This window comes from Odocoileus virginianus, chromosome 10 (genome assembly GCF_023699985.2).
Source record: "Odocoileus virginianus isolate 20LAN1187 ecotype Illinois chromosome 10, Ovbor_1.2, whole genome shotgun sequence".
Lineage (NCBI taxonomy): Eukaryota > Metazoa > Chordata > Mammalia > Artiodactyla > Cervidae > Odocoileus > Odocoileus virginianus.
Window position 1 is genome coordinate 8,187,497 of NC_069683.1, and position 19,925 is coordinate 8,207,421.

Here is a 19,925-nt window from a genome sequence, read left to right on the forward strand (position 1 = left end):
GAGGTCCAAGCAACTTGACACATGTCATGCCAGAGTCACCCCTGATGAGTCCTTTAGAGGTTTCCCTTCTGGAATGTCTCAAGTACCCTTCCCCACCCCCACCTAGACCTCAGCATGACCACTCAGAAATTTTTCCTGCACCACCTGGAAAGGATACATCAGCTCCACACAGCTTCCAGATGGCTGTTTAGTCTCATTTCACTGGCGGTGTGGGCTCCTGCTCTATCTAGGTGTTTCTGGGTCTGTTTTAGAACTCTACCTTTTGCTTCCAAGACAGTTTTAAACTTTACCATGATTTTTTTAAGTCCTTATAATGATTGACCCAAATGTTTACCCTTCATCTAAAAGAATCTTCATTTTCGAGTTATTTTTTGTTGTTTTTCTCTCCTCTTAAAAAAAAAAAAGAAAGAAAGAAAAGAAAGAAATCATTATTCTCTAGGCTTATGAGTGCCACGGTGTGACAAAACGTGCCTACTCATTTGCAGCAGTGGTAAACTACTTCAGAGCGTGCAACTGGTTTTTCTCCCTTAAGAGAAAACAAAACAAGGGGGGGACCAGAGGGGGTGGGGGGGAAAGAATGTGCTCAGAGTAAATGAAAATCTTTCTGATCGAAGAAGCTTCCCCCCGACCCCCACCCACCAACCAAGGCCCAGAGGGTGAGCGGGCGCCTAGGTGGTGCCCCATGGGAAGTGGAGTGAGCACTTCATTTATTTGTCATAATTTTATTCACTTTCCAGTCATCTGATTGATACTGCCAACATCTCTGTAACAGACAAATGAATCTTTTATCAACCAGAATATAGATGGAAGGAATTCTTTCCCCATCCCTACACCCTGTGGGAACTAAAAAACAAAACAAAACAAACAAAAAAAAAAACACAAAACAAACAAAAATATACCCCTCCCATCCCCGATCCCCTAAGCCAGTAAAGCGATGACAACAGCACCTTGACATTGTTTTAATTCCAACGCTATCAGAAGTTAAAAGCAGTAAAACAGATAGAATACTAACAAGAACGAAGATACTTACTGTCTAAAATGTAAACGGAATGTTTTGGTTCAAATTTTTGTTAGACTTTTTTTTTCTTTCTTTTTTTTTTTTGTCTGTTTTCTGAAAGAGGACAGTTTGTTATCAATTCACAATTAAAGCAGCATGCAATTTATTAGTAGTATTTTTTAAACTTTTTTTTTTTTTTTTTTACGTTTTTCAATTCTTGGCAACGGCAACAAACCACAACATTGAGGAATGTAAAGCAGACTTTTTAAAGTTGTGCGCAAAAAATGACTGTTTCCCTTCTGGTCATGGAAATGTCCAATAAATAGATTGTAGAACCACTGTACTGTATAAACTTCATTTATACATGCAGTTCATAAAATTATTTTTTTTCTTAACTGAATAATTTACCCTGTTATGTATATATACAAATAGATCATTTTTGTCTCCATATAATCTATACAACATAAAGCCACTATCTCCCCCTCTTAATGGTCAGTGTACACACACAAGAAGTGTCTATCCGTATGAACCGCCAGCCAATGCGCTTTTTGCTATCCATGGTGAGGGCCCGCACGTACGACTGCGTAGTTCGGCACTGGGAATTCCAGTGCCTCTTGTCTATGCCCCGGCAGCCCTCCTTCGTGTAACCCATGGGATTGCACTTGGTCTCGTAGAAGTACTGCTTCAGCTGGCCTTTCGAGACGGGGACCTTTTCAAGGACCGTGACCGTCCCGCCCGACATGTCCACTGCAGTCTTCTTATCCGCCGCGGTCACCCACTCGCTGATGCTGTCACACACGCTCAGCTCCCCGCGGCGGGCGGGGTCCGAGTGGCGCCGGACCCTCATGGACATGTTCGCGGCATCCAGGTAATTTTTGTATTCCTCCAGCAGGAAGAGGAGAGGGGGCTCCAAAGGCACTTGACTGCTGAGCATCACCCGGGAGGTGTACATGTCCGCGTCTTTGTTGTTTTCCTCGCTGGGCCGAACTTTCTGGTCCTCGTCCAACAGCTCTTCGATCACGTGTTCAAAAGTGTCAGCCAGCGACGACGAGGACGTCAGGCCTCTTGAACCCGCCTTGGGCCCATTCATGCTCTCCAGAGTCCCATGGGTCCGCACGCCTGGGTAGGCCAAGCTGCCTTGTGCTCGGAGGTTGGTTTCTTTCATGGGGGCAGCCTTCATGCAACCGAAGTATGAAATAACCATAGTAAGGAAAAGGATGGTCATCACTCTTCTCACCTGGTGGAACTGTAGGGAGAGAGCAGAAACAGGACACAAGACGATTTAGGGCTTTCTTTGGCTGGGAGGCAAGGCAGCCATCTGATTGTAATTCCAGGCCATTCTGCAGGGTCAAGGTTTCTGCTGTGTTGGTAATAAACTTGCAGCTGCACCAGGCACGGGTTAATGTCAGTGGTGTGTGCAGTGGGCTTTAATATAAACCAGACCTGTGCAGCCCTGGCCCCAAGGTTGAGCATGGAAACCCTAGATTAGATGGCTCCCGTGCAAGTGAACAAAAAACTATGGCTTTGAGAGTGCTTCCTTCCTCCCACTTGAGCAGCTTTGTAAGTTTAATTTTTAATGATCTCTGCTCAGGCTGTCACGAGAAACACAACATCAAAAATGTTACCAAGCAACAACTGCAGGGGTAATTGTAATTTTTTTTCCCTCAACTCGGCAACAAGGCTCTCAGGCAGGAATGTGTGATGGGACCAGTAGTGGCCTCTGGGGTGTGAGTGGGTCTTTCGAGCTATGGGCCATCCAGGCCTGAATGAGAAAGCGAGTCAGGGAGCTACAAGGAGTCTTCCCATTGACTCTCTTTCCTCCCGTGGAGATGATACATTGGAAGAAAGGAGGGACCTCCTTGGTGGTCTAGTAGTGAGGATTTGGCAATTTCACTGCTGTGGCCTGGGTTTAGTCCCTGGTCGGGAAACCGAGATCCCCAAAGCTGTGTGGCATGGCCAAAAAAAAAAAAACACAAAACAGAGAAAGATCATTTCATCAAGCCATCGAGTTTTACTGATAAAAAACCAAAGGCCACGGAGGACTTGCCTCCCATCATGAAGAAAGTTTCTGTTAGGACTCAGGGCTCCCAAGTCAAGTTCCAGTGTCTTTCTACTGGTTTTCCTTACTACACTTTGGGTGGCCGTAATGAATGTAAGTTTTGCTTATTCCCAAACAGAAATCATTTTCGACATGTTGATTGTAATGACGTGTCTATGCCTGGGGCTGATATCATGAAAGCAACTTGTCTGCTTAAGAGAGAGCTGAAGAAGGAAGCATCGAAAAGCTTGGAAGGCGGATTCCAACGCCTGCCATATGCACATCCATGGGTATCTCCACTAACTCCCCTGGCCCCTGGCCCCTCTGCTTTTCTGGCTCATGTGCAGACCCATCTAGGAGAGCGTAGCCTCTCTTTTTACTGGAATGTGGCCTGTGTGCACGTGTGGATACACGCAAGCCCTGAGCTGATCGTACCTTTAAAAGGCCGAGCGGCATTGTATACGTTTTGGTACAGGCAGCTGGTGATTCTTTCTGGGCTTTTGAAGTTTTCTGGGAAGTCCCTTAAGAGCACACCATAAAATTAATCTTTTCCTGTTTGCCAGAGGGTAGCTATACTCTAAATTTGACTCTCTCTCTACAAGCATGCTCTGGGAAGCCAATTAGAATGAGCGAACAAGTGAGAACATACCTACGGACACAAGGTTACCGTCGGATGGTGGAGGACGTCAGAGTCACTTACCTGAGGCATCGCGTCCCTGAGTAGTAACGAGAAGCATCCTCCCCCCACCTGGACACTCTTAACTTACTCCTACTCCTCAGTTCTGGAGCAAGGACTTGCAAAAAGACACTCGTAAGCCATAGCTGTTATACTGTGTCCATCAGTAGGAAAGGGGACTGCCTGTCTGCCCGTGAAGTGTCACTTGCCAGGGAAGGTAACCTACCTCCAGTCAGTAGGTCATACTGCAGAAAGAGCTGAAACTCTGGGCACAAGGAACCAAGGTGTCTGTCCCCCACTTTTATTGAAATCACAGTTTCTACTACTGTTGTCTACTACTACTATTGTCTACTACTATTGTCCCCAGACACCAACCAATTTCCTTGCAGATTCACTCTTGCTTTGTGCAAATAGCAAGCATGCTTGAAGCTACTTGGAGTGCACAGTCTCAGATTAGCACAGACACAATGGTTTGAAAAAAAACCACAGATATCCATCCTGCTAATACCTGAACTTTTGGAAAGGTTCTGGATTCTGCACCATCAAAGAACTGGATCCTCCAAGGAGATTTCTATTCCTGGCAGGCAGGTATTTACACGCTGAATGAAAACCCTTTCTCCTAGAGTTCCCTGTCCAAATTAAAGCAACCCAAGGGGCACCTCAAATGCAGGTCACTGAAAAAAAGACAAATTTAGAATATTTTACTCCTGCCCTCCATACCATACTGGCTGGGATTTACTGTGATGAGCTACCTTTTTTTAAAAAAATTTATTTTGGCTGTGCCAGGTCCTAGCTGCAGCTTATGGGATCTAGTTCTCTGGCCAGGGATTGAACCTGGGTGCCCGAAATAGGAGTGTAGAGTCTTAACCACTGGACCAGCAGAAAAGTCCCTGAGCTATCTTTTAATACCATATTTCATGAAATCTAAGATACCATCCTTACAAAACACATCATTCTAGGTACCACTAGGATACCAAAAAATGCAGCCCGATAAACTATTGCTCTCAGTACCACTTAGAATGGAAAAGAGCTCTTTTAGACTTATTTGGACATATTTTATCATAGATAACTTTTGTGCACATGTAAAAAAGAAAATTAAGCAAAATAACTTGGTTAAGACAATGACAACTATGTTGCAACTGCTGCACAGCCCATGACAATAAAAAGACACGACCCAATTCAGAGATGTTTAAAAAAATGAATAAGAAAATGTGCATCTCAGAATTAACAAAATGGGTAAGTTTAGTAAGTGTTTACTAAGTGCCCACACTCGCTGCTTAAAATGGCCCAAGGTACTGAGATATCCTAAACTATACAGTTGGAAAATTATTTTATTATCACTATCATACTGAGTCTTTAAATGATCCTTTTTCTATACTTAGTTTAAAGAAGCTGACACTGTAAAGTTACTGCTTTTCACTTGTCTCATTTGTCTTTTTATTAAAAACTTTTTGCTTATAAAAGTAGTTAGCACTTCATATGTCACTTTCTCATCAGTTCCACAAGCAAGTACTCCAGAGGAACAAATGGCATCTGAGTAAATATAATTTGGCTTTCACCCTGAGCCCAAACATGGGCCTTCCTTAGAGCAGAACATCTGCAGACATTCAGTAATTAACCTACCTGGTGATAAAGCCCAACCCCCACAGTCAGCCCCTTCCCACCCCCACCCCACCCCCCATTTCTATAAAGCTAACTGCCTGCTGGCTTATAAGGCCAATACTTCCTGTAGGAACAATGCTCCTTTCTAATTCTTCTGTTTCTGACAATGGTTTCTTGATAGTTTGGACCACCCAGGTTGCAGGTTAGAAATCTTGGAATCAATTCTGATCATGTATTTCTTTCAGAGCCTTTAAATCCAGTCAATGAAGAAGTCCTGCTCATTTTCTAAAATATGCCTCCTGTCCATCCTATTTTCTCCATCCCACTGCCACTATCTCGGCACAGCCCTCACCATCTTATTTTGACTATAATCCTCTCATCCCCTTCAATGTACAGGACATCCTTTCTGCTCCACTTAACTCTGATGACCACTGTCTGACTAACCTCTCATCTTAGGCTCTTATATGAAGACTTGCAATGACTAGTTATTCCACCAGATCAAATCCAGCCTTTTTTTGACTTGGTATTCAACACCTTCCAAAGCCTGGCGTCATCCTACTTAGCTGACTTTCTTATGCTACTCCGTGCTTCATCACCTCTGCTCCGATCAAGCCAGTGTCCTTGGGAGTCTCACATACATCATTACCTGGAAGTGACTTGTTCCTTTCTTCTTCTGGCAAATTCTTTTTTCTCTGACTAAATCTCGCTTATTCTTCATGACCCACTTCAAGCATCAAATCACACATGCCACCTTCTCTAATTCCTCCAGCACACACTGACCTTCTTTGCCTCTAAAATTCCACATGATGTCTCATTTAGTACTTCATTCCGTACTCACTTGTTAATTGTTAACAGTGTTTGTTAGTTATGGCCACTCTTCAGTTGGATGATAAGCTCTCTGAATCATAGGTGATTCCCCCTTAATGCTTAACACTGAATAATATAGTAGTACTCAGTCAAAACTTACTGATGGTTTTTATTAAATCATGAGAAAACATAGTTCTGACATCATTTTCATAGGAAGTCTTTCCACATGACATGTACCAGTGAACTCACTGAAATTATTAGGTCAAGTACAGGCTGTGCTAATCCCAAATTATAAGCTCTAAAGTATTTGATAGATGGTAATTATCAGCCATGGAGTCTAATCGGATAAAATTTTACTTGAGTAATAATTTTAAGAAACAAATAATACTACAACACACTAACTGCTCCAGCTACTTTCTGTGTAGCTGTTTCTAAGAGAAGACTTGAAAAGGGGGCAGTAATAATAATTATACAAAAATTAGAACTGTCAGTCTTTTAATGTCCTTTCTTCTATTTACCTCTTTAATGAGTAATTCTATATACTGCATTAGGAAATCATAAAAGGTTAAGTAAGTGCTTCCATGACAGTTTTCTTCTCTGACAATTTCTTCAGATTAGGCTTTATTATGCAAGAGATAAAAGAGGCTATGCAAAATTACTAAGTAGATTGTTAGTCTATATATCTATTTATACACAAAATTTACTGTTGCTAATTCTGTTCCAAGCCTTACAACAATCAACTCAATCACATTTATAAAATGCTAGGCAAGTTGTTTTTAGCCCCATTCTTGAAAAATTAAACATAGTGCACAGGGCTAAAAAGAAAATTAATGAAATAGAAATGAGGTTTGTTTTTAAGCCTGACTCACAAGTTTTAAACATTCAACCAGATGAATATCCATGACATCATGCTGTAGCAATAACTTATATTTGTCTAAAGACTACAGAACATCCACAACCAGCATTTGACTGTTACAAGGAGACAGAACAGGTGTTATTATCCACATTATACAGAGGAGACAATTACTGTTCAGAGAGCTTAAGGAATCTATCAGACATCATAAAGCTATTAATAAAAGGCTACTTGTCTCACTGTCTACATTTTTACCATCAGGATATATGTTCTAAATATTTTTTAAATTTAAAATATTTAACTGCAGGGATGAGAGGCAGTGCTCTGAAAAGTGGTCAAAGAAGCAGCTTATAAAGTGTGGACACAGTTTTCTCTGGTTGTATATATCTCGGAGTCCAACTTTCTAAAGGCAGCACCATTAAGATGGTATTTTGACCTTCAAGACCCTTCAATTTTAAGGCTTGATTAGTTCAGCAGATGGAATTTCAGACAATTCAGTCCTCTTCTAGAAGAAAGCTTTGCAAAAATTTACACATGCTGGAGCCAAGTTTTCATGCCAGAGCTAAGAAGGGGAACCAAACAATAATATGGATAATCCGGGCATACAGGGAGAACACTACAAAGTTTTGTTTGTTCCCCAACCCCTCTGAGTTTTGTCCATGAGCATGTAGCCAAAGAAAACACAGTTTAAAGATATACTTGCTCATGTTAGTTCTATAAGCAACAAGAATAATGGTAATGTTGGCAAAATTATCAATTAATATTTAATTTCTAACATACATGATGCAAATCAATTAAGAGCCACCTTAACAAAATCCTGCAAGTCAATATCAATAATCTTTAATTTGTATCCAGTTTCACTCCATGCATAGATTAGGCTTACTGTTGTTGTTCATTCATCAGACACGGATCTGTTTTCAAGCTTTATAGTCTAGGAGCGAAGTAGGACATATATGTAAAGTAACTAAGATATAAACGTAGAAATGACCCAGGAAATTACAGGCACAATTCTATAAAGAGAAAGAGGTTACTTCTAGCTAGAAAATGAAGAATACTTTGTGAACAAGATATCAAAGGATAGAAAGGATTTAAATGTATCCAGAAAAGACCCCACTGGATGGACAGCAGCTGTGTTAGAGGCATGGAGTACATTTCTTACTGCCTCCTGAGAAACCTGCATGCAGGACAAGAAGCAACAGTTACAACTGGACATAGAACAACAGTCTGGTTCAAAATCAGGAAAGGAGTACGTCAAGGCTGTATATTGTCACCCTGCTTATTTAACTTATATGCAGAGTACATCATACGAAATGCTGGGCTGGATGAAGCACACGCTGGAATCAAGATTGCTGGGAGAAATATCAATAACCTCAGATAGGCAGATGATACCACCCTCATGGCAGAAAGTGAAGAGGAATGAAAGAGCTTCTTGATGAAGGTGCAAGAGGAGTGAAAAACCTGGCTTAAAATCCAGCATTCAAAAAACTAAGATCACGGCATCTGGTTCCATCACTTCATGGCACAAAGATGGGAACACAGTGGAAACAGTTTTCTTGGGCTCCAAAATTGCTGCGGGTGGTGACTGCAGCCACAAAATTAAAAAGATGCTTGCTCCTTGGAAGAAAAGCTGTGACAAACCTAGACAGTTTATCAAAAAGCAGGGATATCACTTTGCTGACAAAGGTCTATATGGTCAAAGCTATGGTTTTTCCAGTAGTCATGTATGGATGTGAGAATTGGACCATAAAGAAGTCTGAGTGCCAAAGAATTAATGTTTTCAAACTGTGGTGCTGGAGAAAACTCTTGTAAATACCTTTGACTGCAAGGAGATCAAAACAGTCAATCCTAAAGGAAATCAACCCTGAATATTCATTGCAAGGACTGGTGCTGAAGCTCCAATACTTTGGCCACCTGATGCAAAGAGGTGACTCATTTGAAAAGACCCTGATGCTGGGAAAAATTGAGGGCCAGAGGAGAAGGGGGCAACAGAAGATGAGATGGTTGGTTGGCATCACTGACTCAGTGGATATGAGTTTGAACAAACTCAGGGAAATAGTGAAGGACAGGGAAGCCTGGTGTGCTGCAGTTCATGGGGCTGCAAAGAGTTGGACACAACTTAGCAACTGAACAACAACATTTCTGGAGAGAAGAGTTCTGGAATAGTAAGGAATAAGAATGACTGACTGACAGGTTTTGAAAGACTCTTAGGGTGATGCTAAAGAGTTTGGAACCTACCAAACAAGCATGGAAGAATCAACCAGAGTTTCTGAGTGGGAGGAATGCTTTGAGATTCAGTTTATCACCATGTGTAGGAGAACCTGAAAGAAATGATACACTGGAAGAGACAATTGATTGATTTTGTTCTTAGTGGCTATTGAGCTTTGAAAATAAATATTAAGGAGTATCTGTGGAGTAGGGGTTAAGAGCCTGGACATATCTTTCAACTTATTCTATGTATGTATTTTTAGGCTTAAGTTGCCAAAAGCAAAGGGGTTAGAGAAAAGTATGTAGAGCTAGGTGGAAGCCACAAGCCATGTCTGTCTTGGCCAAAAGAACAGAGCAGAGGGAGATGGAGGGAAGGCGAGAATATAAACTCTCTTTCCAATTATGATTACACTGAACTTGGGTTCTACTGCTCAGCACTTTTAATTCAAAGATCTCTAAACGCTTTGCAAATATTAAGTAATTAAGACTCATAGGACCCTAGAGGTGCAGGTAACTATAATTATCCCCATTTCATCTAAGAGGAAAGAGAACCAGAGTTTTTAATCAACTCATCCACTCGCTGTGGGTCCCCTGATAGAACAAGGTCAGAATCTCAGATTCCAAGGGAAAACCAGGCTTTCACCTACAGGGACTAGATTCTTCCATCCCACTGCATTATTTTTGTATCATTTGCCCATTAGGTACATGTTGCTTAGCCAAGAAGACTTAAAAACAGAAACACCTCACATTTCTTAACTAAAATAATGGGTCGTTGGAATCCACAAATAAAATAGAGAGGGAAAAGCTCAGATGCTCACCTACTTACTTCAATGACCAATCAATTGAAACTAATAAATATTTCAGTAAATGATATCTGATAATGTATATGTTCCAAAGCTGTGAAGAAAGTTCCTTTAATAGTGTAGTTTTTTAACCAAAACATAGTTTATGTCCAAGAGCACCTGATTATACTTCCTATAAAACACAGTCCTTCACACTACTCTCTGATCCCTGAGGATGCCCATGGTGATGAGTGACACCTGGAGACATTACTTAGCCTCACCAGGAGTGCCAGAGAAACTGTTGGTTCTTAGTTCAAACCCAGAGTGACACATACATGTGAGTACCATGGAAAGAAAGCATATTTCCCTGAAGCATAAATTTAATACATAGATGTACATACTCCTTTGATAGAAAGCCAAATAACTCTGGTCCTCTAGTCACTCTTTCTATTGCCCACCCTATTTCTGAAAAATGATTATTTTCTACTGGATGGAGATCAACCATATCCAGGAGTCAAACTAGATCATATTCTCCATCAGGCTAAGGATTAGGCATTTTCTGTTAACACAATTTGTACAGGACCTTGCACAAACTACATCCTCACATATGCTAAATGACTCCGTTCCCTTTGTGCTGGCAATATTTGCGTGGTTTTTAGGGAGGCACAATTAAAGTAGGAAGGTGCAGTTAAACTAAGGAGCGGTCCCTGGTGGCTTAGCAGGTGAAGAATCCACCTGCAATGCAGAAGATGGAGGAGGCTCAGATTCTATCCCTGGGCCAGGAAGACACCCTGGAGGAGGTCATGGCAACCCACTCCAGTCTTCTTGCCTGGAAAATCCCATGAACAGAGGAGCCTGCTGGGCTGCAGTCCAAAGGGTTGCAAAGAGCTGGACAGGAGTGAAGCGACTGAGCCCAATTAAAGTAAGAGCAGTGAGACTTTGAGTGAGTGACAATGATGGAGTGAATTTTGGGAGTACGAGACAGAAAATGCCTGGCAGATGAACCAAGTCTGGGCAGAGAACACCCCACCTGGCAGTCTAAGCCCAGGCACAGCTGTCACCATGTGAAGGCCTCCAAGTGCCTCCATCATCACTGCCCTGGGAAACCTGCTGTTCTCCTAGGACCAAGGGAGCATCCCTGAAACGCAGAGCTCCCAGAGCCGGCAGTCTTACCCAGGCTCTGACCCCCAATACTGCCCCAACAGGGCACGTCCTCTAGCCTCTAATAAAGAAGTCTCAAGCATATGCAAGTCACATGCATATCAAGTAAGGAGATTGTTTAAAAAAATGCTGTTTTAAAAAAACTACCAATTATTAGATTATAAGAACCAAATGGCCATTAACATTCAATTAAAAAACTAACCTCTTTAATTATTAATAGGATTTTGTTTTCCTTAGAATTTCTGGTGGAATTTGTCATAATGAACTAAAATAAAGTTCATATTTAATAATGTTCTGCCTATTAAGTGGCCAAAAGCAAGGAATTATTTATCAAATTTCCACACAGGGTAGACAGTAATATTATTACTGATTGTGAAGCCCTGTCTCCCTGGTGCTGTGAAGTTTTAGTAACCCACTGTGTAAGGAAGGGCCTGAAAAAATTACCAAGTGTTGATAAGTGTTGATCTCTACAAATCCTGTGAAATCATAGGGAAAATTATCCTACAAAGGGAAATGACTGTGGAAATAGGAAATAAGGAGATACAAATGTCATTATAACAAAGACATTTAAGTTATATTTAATCATACAGGCTTTGAATTTACAGAAAAATTTAATTTTAAAATTTATTTCATGCAACCTAAAGTCTCAAACTTCAGATAATTTTTTTAGTGCTACATTTATAAGCTAAGTGTATTAATGCAATTCCAGTCTGTTACAACAGAAGGAGAAACCTGTGGAGCCAGAAATAAGTTTTAGGAAATGTAGGTATGGGATCAGTTTCCACGGGCTGAAATTAAATGAAGTCTTGCTTCCCAAAGTGGAATCCATGGGCTTATAGCATTAGCAAAACCTGGGAGCTAATAAGAAAAGCAGACTCTCGGCTTCCCCTCCTCCATCCCATCCACACATCCACTCAATCAGAATCTGCATTTCAACAAGGCTCATACACTTCAAGGTGATTCATATACTTACTAAAAGTCGAAAAGCACTGGACTAATTGATAAGACACAGAAATGACAGGGTTAACATCGACTTAAGTATCCTTGGTTCAGCTTGTTTTATTTGGACATTTATTAGGTGGGAAAGTAGTTTTGCTTTTGTAATGTTAACTAAAATCTGGGTTCCCTTTATGTCAACTGGCTTTTCCACTATTGTGTTTATACCATAAAGTGCCGGATACCTATAAATGTGACAGGCTGAATGAAAATTTATAGAGTACTACTGACCTAAATCTGGACGTCCACTCATTCACTAATTTTTATCTCAATGCTACAAGGCATGGGCAAGCAAAATTGGCTTCCCTAATCATTGCAACCCTAACACCACTGACTCAATCAGATGACACTGGAAACGATATGACTAGTTAGAGCAGCTAGTAGATTTCCAGGCACATACTTTCAGCCAGATGTCTCTGATCCTTCTGAGTTCTTTCTGTCTTGAAATAATGGAACAGAGGCAGAAAGAACAGACTCACCCACTCAATGGATATTTCTTACTTCTAGGCTTGTCCTAAAACAAACAGATCCAGCTCTCTCCTACCAAGTACTATGAAATTAAAACAAAAACTCACAAAAGAAAACTACAACATGGAATTCCCTGGCAATCCAGTGGTTAGGATTCCTCACTTTCACTGCTGAGGCTCAACCTCAGGGTTCAATCCCTGGTGGGGGAACTTAAGATTCTGCAAGCCAAGTGGTGAGGCCAAAACACACAAACAAAACAGAAACAACAGCAGCAGCAGCCAATAGTCAAACTCGAAAGTATAAAGCATCAAAATCCCCTCCACAACCCAAGTTGGTCTTTATTTCAATAAGGTACCCGGCAGCAACCCAGTTCCTCAATTGAGTTCCAACATCTAGGATCATTTGTTTCAAGACTGAAGCACCAAAAATGATTTAAAAAAAAAAGAAAAGATTTCTGAAAAAAGGTAAAAAAAATTGAGTTCAGTGACATTATCAGGAAGTTGATGGGGTAGTTTCATAAAAAGAACTGGAGACTGGTTCACTGTTCAGGCTTTTTTTTTTTTTTACAAAGGACTGAAAAGATGGCTAATTTCCAAAGCCCAAGAAGTCACCAAGTTCACTGGTACAAATGCAAATGACTCACACGGAGAACCCTGATATCGTGGCGAATGGGTGGGGCTGAGATGCCACAGAACCCTGTTTTCCCAGGCAGATCCACCTTGAGCCCCACAGAGTTGACAGAGATGTCAGCATGGTTAAGGGACTGCCTCCCCAAACAAGGCACACCTCCTGACGGGGGCTGTTGTGAAAGCACAACAGAACTCGGGTCTTCTTTCAGGTTTCTAGATCCAGGAAGGAGCAGGCTCTATCTAAAAAAAAAATGCAAGGGTAATACAACTGCATTCTCCACCCCTAAGGGGAGAACATGCAGTAACTCAAACCAGAGGATAAAGAAAATCTCCCTTTAAGAAGTTTGCCACAATGTGGAGACTGGGAACATGCCAGAACAATTACAATTGGAAAAAAAAAAAAGCAGAGAAGAAAGTTAAGACCCGTCTGTCCTATTTCAGTCTCTTTCTTCAGAAGTGGCGATGTCACATCGGCAGGCTGCTCTCAGGGTGCTGCTGGACCGACACTCTGGAGTTCCTGCCAGGAGATGCTGTAGCGACTTGACAGCTGTGAGCCAACACCCACTCGACACCGTCGCCACACCAACACGCTCTTAATGAACCCCAGCGCTGCGGTACAGGCATGCCCTTCTCCCTGTTCCCACAGATGGTGCTCCTGAACATTTCCACAGCCAGTGTATGCCTGTGGTTAATTAGTTATCTGAGCAGTTTCCATATAGAGAGGATATCTGCACATAATTAGACCCGTCTTAGGTCCCAACTGAAAGGCCTCAATGTCATTAAGTGAGAAGGGGTGGAAAGAGAATGGGATGGATGAAGAGACCTCTCTCTAGATTAGACCCCATCCTCGGAAATACACAAAAATTTAATTTCTAACAAAGCAAGAGAGGTGAAAACAGGTAGGGGAAGAACGTGGACGTATAAGTTGCCTCTAGAATCAAAAGAATAACATTCCTTTAGAAGCCACTACCAAGAAATCCTATGGGAAAGATAAAAGTGAGCAAGAGAAGAAAAGCTCACCTTTATGAGACCATTTTCAGGAATCGGTTTGTTAAATTCCACTGAAGCACCAATACACACACCACAGCCTTTCTTCTGGGATGCACAGTCATACCACACAGAAGCGTGTGGATAGAGGCCAAAACAGGTGTGGACACGCCACCCTTTCTGAAGCAACAGTGTTCTGCGCATTCACGAGGATTAACCTTTTCCACACATGGTGAAAACGGGTGGCTCCACACATCGAGTTGTCCTTCGGGTTATTTCTGCATCCAACTCTATAATTTCTTTTAATTGCTTACTGTAAAGCACAGGAAAGTGCTCATTATTTGTAGCTTAATGCAGGAGCAAGAATAATTGCATTCCCCCGCCCACTGCCCTTACTCCAACCCCTAACTTCCCTGTGTCACCGTTCATCTGAAGAGCACAGGGAAGCCGGTTTCTGGGCCCTAAACATAAAGAACCAGGTGGGCCCTACCTCCAGAAACTGGCTGTTCTCCATAGCTACTATAAGATACAAGGAAAATATTAACATCTCAGATGACAAAAGATCCATATGGCTGGTCAGGAAATATCTACATCATAGACTGTACCTATAGGAAACATTCAATTCTGTGGTTTCATGAGTATGAGGACCAGAACATCTGCTTGCCTCCAACTCTTTTCACTCAACATTGACTGCTGCATAAGATATGCAAACTCTAACACTAATATATTTAATCTAGGCGAGGGAAAGAAGGCTCTGTTTCCACACAGTACCATAAAGACATACAGTATTGATAGTGGTGTATATAGTGGAGATTTGGGGAAGATGCTCTGGGACATTACATTAAATAAGTAATGTCAAACTTCTCTTGGAATTAGAAAGTGACTTAAAATAATAGCTAACATTTATTGGTTCTGGAGGTAAATAATCTAATTATGAATAGTAAGTTTACAGCTGAGAACACTGAGACTTGGAGAGATTTATAAATCATATTGCCTAACACCATATGCCCGGCATGTGGTGGAAATGGAATGTGAACCCGGCTGGCTTGCATGCTTTTATTCATACGGGATCAGATGTGGACGTGGTGTCTTATATTTTGAGGGAGGTCCACTGCACCAGTTTCTTATTTATTTAAGCAAAGCCCCATGTGATCATTCCTGATAAGTAGTTTGTTTACATGCTAATTCCACAGAGGTTGAATATAATCCTAAGGTTTCCTCTTCACTACCCTCTTCCTAATATTGAATTATCCCTCAAGGTTACCAACCATACATGCATACTTAACAGGGCAGAGTGTCAAAACTCTGCAGGAATCTGTTGGACATGGCTGGACATTTTCCCCTGCGATCTCTTCGGGCATTGGAAAAGAACTACACGCTTTTCAGACTAGGAGCCACAACTACCAAGTACAAGCCTGTCAACTCCACGTGAGTAAGAATGACTTCAATCAAGAAGCACCCAAGTGCCTTTAAAAAATACTTGTGACATAAAAATCTTTCTTTTTAGTGTCTCAACCTAATCCCTTCCAAGTGTGGAGACCTGGCAAACTAGGCTGCCCCACTTCTGACCCATGCATTTTTCCTGTTACTCAAGAACAGGGCTGTGGGCAGACTCCCCTGGTGGTCCAGTGGTTTAGAACCTGTCTTTCAATGCAGGGGACACGGGTTTGATCCCTGGCCAGGAACTAAGATGCCATATGCCACGGGGAACTAAGCCCATGCTCCGCAACCAGAAAGCCTGAGCACCACAATAAAGATCCAGTGAAGCCAAAAATTTAAACAAAAAAAAAGAGTAGAGCTGAGGGTCTGAGATGGGAGTGAAAATAAGGCTAGAGAGTATCAAATTTATCCTCAGGGAGCAGTTCAGACAAGTTAGGGCCCCAAAGACAGGAGACCAGATGGTCCAGTGTAGACAGGACAGCGGACTCTCAGACTCTGCAAATAGGAACCATCATGTCAAAAAAACAAAGGAACAAGGATAATGGAATGCAGGTCTTACGCATCTTCTCTGCCACCCAGCTGGTACCCTGAGGCACTCCATGTGAATGACTAAGCAAAACGGACCCTGTGGCTCCAGAGAGTTGATGCAGAACATATATCTGGGATGATGTCCTGAATGTGTGTGGTGGGTCAAATGATGATGGGATAAAACAACACCTTGCTTCTGGCAATAGTCAGCCCGCAGAAGACAGCAGGCTTCTAGAGAAGCAGCTGTAAGGAGCCTGAGAACAAAACTGGAAATGCCTGTTGTGAAGCCTTGACAGGTATTAACAAAAGAAAATGTGTATCCACATTTGTCAGTGGTGTGTCAGCTAGCTTCTGCAGTCCACCCTTACGCCCAGGAATCATTCCGTGTTTCTTGTGTAGGCCAGATACAGTCATCAATCAACTCCCCCAGTGCAACTGGTCCTCACAGGGGAAGAGGAGTGGCTTTCCACTTTAAAGTGGCCCCATCAAAAATTATGAGAAAGAAGTTTCACCTGGACTGAATAACCATCCTGCCAGTCTCATTCGGCACACTTCTCTATGCAGTGGAATAAAAGGGAGTTTTCTCCCCTAAACTCAGGAACTCACAGAGAAAAGTAATGGAGAATCAATCTTACTAGTGAAAATGGCAGAGAGTCCTGCGAAGATGACATGGAATATATGCTCTTCAACAGTTGGAGATGTTGTCCAGGGCATGAAATCTGCATTTACAGGATGGCCTCTTCACATCATGCAGGAAATTCCCCACAACTGGAGAAGTCTAGCAATACTGTAACACTGTATCCTATAGTTTTAATTTCTTATAAAGGACTTAGTACTAGTAGTGTATCCGACTCTGCAACTGCATGAACTGTAGCCCAAGGCTCCTCTGTCCATGGGATTCTTCAGGCAATGATGCTGGAGTGGGCTGCCATTCTTGGAGGAAGTGCAAAATAATTTTTCAAAAGAGCGTCCCCGTGGGAATGAAAGTTTCAAGCTTAGGGAGACTTCCTCTGTGATTTGGGATCTCTCTCTTGAACTCAGTCCCTAGAAATAAGGTAAGCAGCTGGGAAACAAGTGTTGAAAGCCTGGTACGCAGCGCACTGCAGTTCGACAATTGCCTTTTCTGCTCCAGTAAACACTGCTGGGCTCTTCCGACCCACTATTGCTCTTAGGTGAATAATGAATGCAGGTGTAACTTTCCGCTGCAGGAAATTCTGCAAGTGGCAACGTGGGTCCACTCCATGCGTGTCACTAGAGCTGGCACAAACCCACGGCCATGGTGAGGCACTATTTCCACTGGAACTGATGCCAGCACCAGTTCTTGGAACTGGGCACTATTCCCACTGCAAACCAGGGGCCAGGGAAGAGACTGAGACCTCACTTACAAGGGCACCTCCTATTGCTCATCTTTCAGACTAACAGGCACTCTGTTGGTGAGGTTGGTACTGAAACAGGCATTCTCATTTACTGATGGTGGCTATACTAACAGTTCAAGACCTTTCTGCAGTACAATAAGGCAATATTTTTCAAAATTTTAAATGAATTTCCCTGTGGATCCAGCAAGTCTACTGAGAATAAATGTACAGTAACAGGTAGGTACATATGTACAAAATGACAAATACACAAGGTTATTAATTGCAACAAAGCACAGAAGAGCAACTAAAAGAAGCCCCATTTCTAGCTAAAGGAAAACAGATAAACTATAGTACATATTTATAATAAATTCACACAATTGAAAGGAACAAGTTAGCTTCCATATACTGGAATGGAAAGCTCTCTGAAACGTAAGTGATAAAAGCAAGATACGGATCAGCACATGTATACATATACATACTATCTTTTGCTTTAAAATGGGGGAATATAAATAATATCCATATTTACCTGTGTTTCCATATAAACACATTGTAAAGGATTCACAGGAGATGGAAACAAATACCCACCCACAGGAAGTATGTGTCAGGTGGGGTTACAAGCAAGCACAGCACAGGTGGGACAAGAGTTCTCAATGCAGACACTTTAATACTATTTTGATCCTTGAATCATGTCAATAAATTATCAAAAACTTTAAAAAAATAACCAATTAAAAGAAATGTCTAACCTAGAGGCTTCACTTTTGGCACCAAAGAATCCCCCACACTGCTCTGATGCAACAGACACTCCAGAGATTCAGAGCTGTTCTGGCGCCTGGTGGTAACTAAATTAAAAAGTTTGGGTCGGGGGGGGAGGGGGGCTTCCCTGCTGGTCCAGTGGCTAAGACTTCACCTTCCAGTGCCAGGGGTTCAACATTTGGTTGGGGAGCTAAGATCCCATGTGCCTCGTGGCCAAAAACTAAAACATAAAAATACAAGCAATATTGTAACAAATTCAAGAAAGATCTTTAAAATGGTCTATATTGAATATATATATTTAACGAAAAACTCTGGGTGGCGAGGGTGACCCATCTGAGTTCTGGTCCTACTTTTCCCACTTGCTATTAAAGTTGACCCTATGAAGTGGCTGATAACTGGTCATTTTTTTTTTTAACCAACAAATTGGGCAAATTTGACCTTCCTAGGTGACCCCATTCAAGGACTCTGCTGCCTCAGCTCTGTGACAGACAGAGGGTTAGAGTTCTCATCCCGCCTGCCACAGCATCACGCCAAGGGTCACCAACAAAGGGCAACCCTACAAAGAACCTTTGTAAGTAAAGCATAACACCAGGCTGAGTGGTGACCACTGCCAAACACAGGAGGAGAACGAGACCCATTCCCCAAAGTCTCTGAGATACTCAGATGGTGGAGAAGAAAGAAAACTTCTAAAAGATGGGACCTAAATTAAACAGAACATAAGAGTAGAATGCCAAAGAAAGACTTTGAAGAGGAAAACATGTGGTTAAATGACTCCATATGTGGTCGTCTGCAACAGAATATACTGCAAATTCCAGAAGCCTTAACAGGGAAATTAGGGAAACATATATGGGGCAAACTTTCAGACCTGAATACAGATGCATGATCAATGTCAAATGAATGATCCAAAAGGATGGCCCTTATCTTCGCCATCTGTGTAGCGGTTGGGGCCGTGAGCCTGTCACATGCAGGTAGGCCTCAAACTTTCCTCAAAAATCAGATGCAAACTTCAGATACTTTTAAAAATGCTCCCTGGAGAACCTTACACTCCAAATTTAGAAACAGAAAAAAGAAAAAAAAAAAAAAAAACCTCTTTAAAAAGGCAAAAAAGGAAAAAACCCCTCATCTCCATATGTACATCTGTACATCATCTGGAAAGCAGATCTCCTATGAAATGGATGGCCAAAGCGCACCACAATGTTAAACTCATCATGAAAACCCCAAGGTTGCTTTCCTCACCTTCCTGAAGTGAAACATTCCAAAAAGTAGGAAATAACCACAGGAGGAAGTTCACTGGTGGTACCCTAATTTGGCACTGCTATCTAGATGCCTGGAAACCAGAAGCCTCTTTGGAACTCAGAAGAAAGTGAAGAATACCTTTCTGCTTTGATTAAGGAAGGTCTTTGTGCAAGGTTCCTAGTTCCAGTTGGGTCTAGGTGGTCGAAACAGTACCATGCATTCTGAGCCCACCACTTAATGACTTTGATGAACCCTGCTGAGACACTCTCAGGCTACTTGGCATCAAATGCCATGTCCTCTCACTTTCAGCTTCATGTTTCACAATCAACCATGCTTCCTTACAGAAATGTCTCTAGGAGGCTTACTATCCTATATTATTTCAAGTCAGAGTCCCCTCTTGCACAAAAGGCTT

At 41.9% G+C, this 19,925-nt stretch overlaps 1 protein-coding gene across 7 annotated transcripts in view; it reads right to left on the reverse strand.

Moving 5' to 3' along the window:
- Nucleotides 1-943: 943 nt before the first annotated feature.
- The window catches only part of BDNF (brain derived neurotrophic factor), a 57,939-nt gene continuing 38,957 nt past the window's right edge, over nt 944-19,925 (reverse strand). For all 7 annotated transcript variants that reach the window (XM_020903256.2, XM_070472970.1, XM_020903260.2 and 4 more), the window contains exon 2: nt 944-2,243. In XM_020903256.2, coding sequence (XP_020758915.1) covers nt 1,470-2,243 — 774 coding nt within the window. In that variant the 3' untranslated portion in view covers nt 944-1,469. The remainder of the gene's footprint in view (nt 2,244-19,925) is intronic.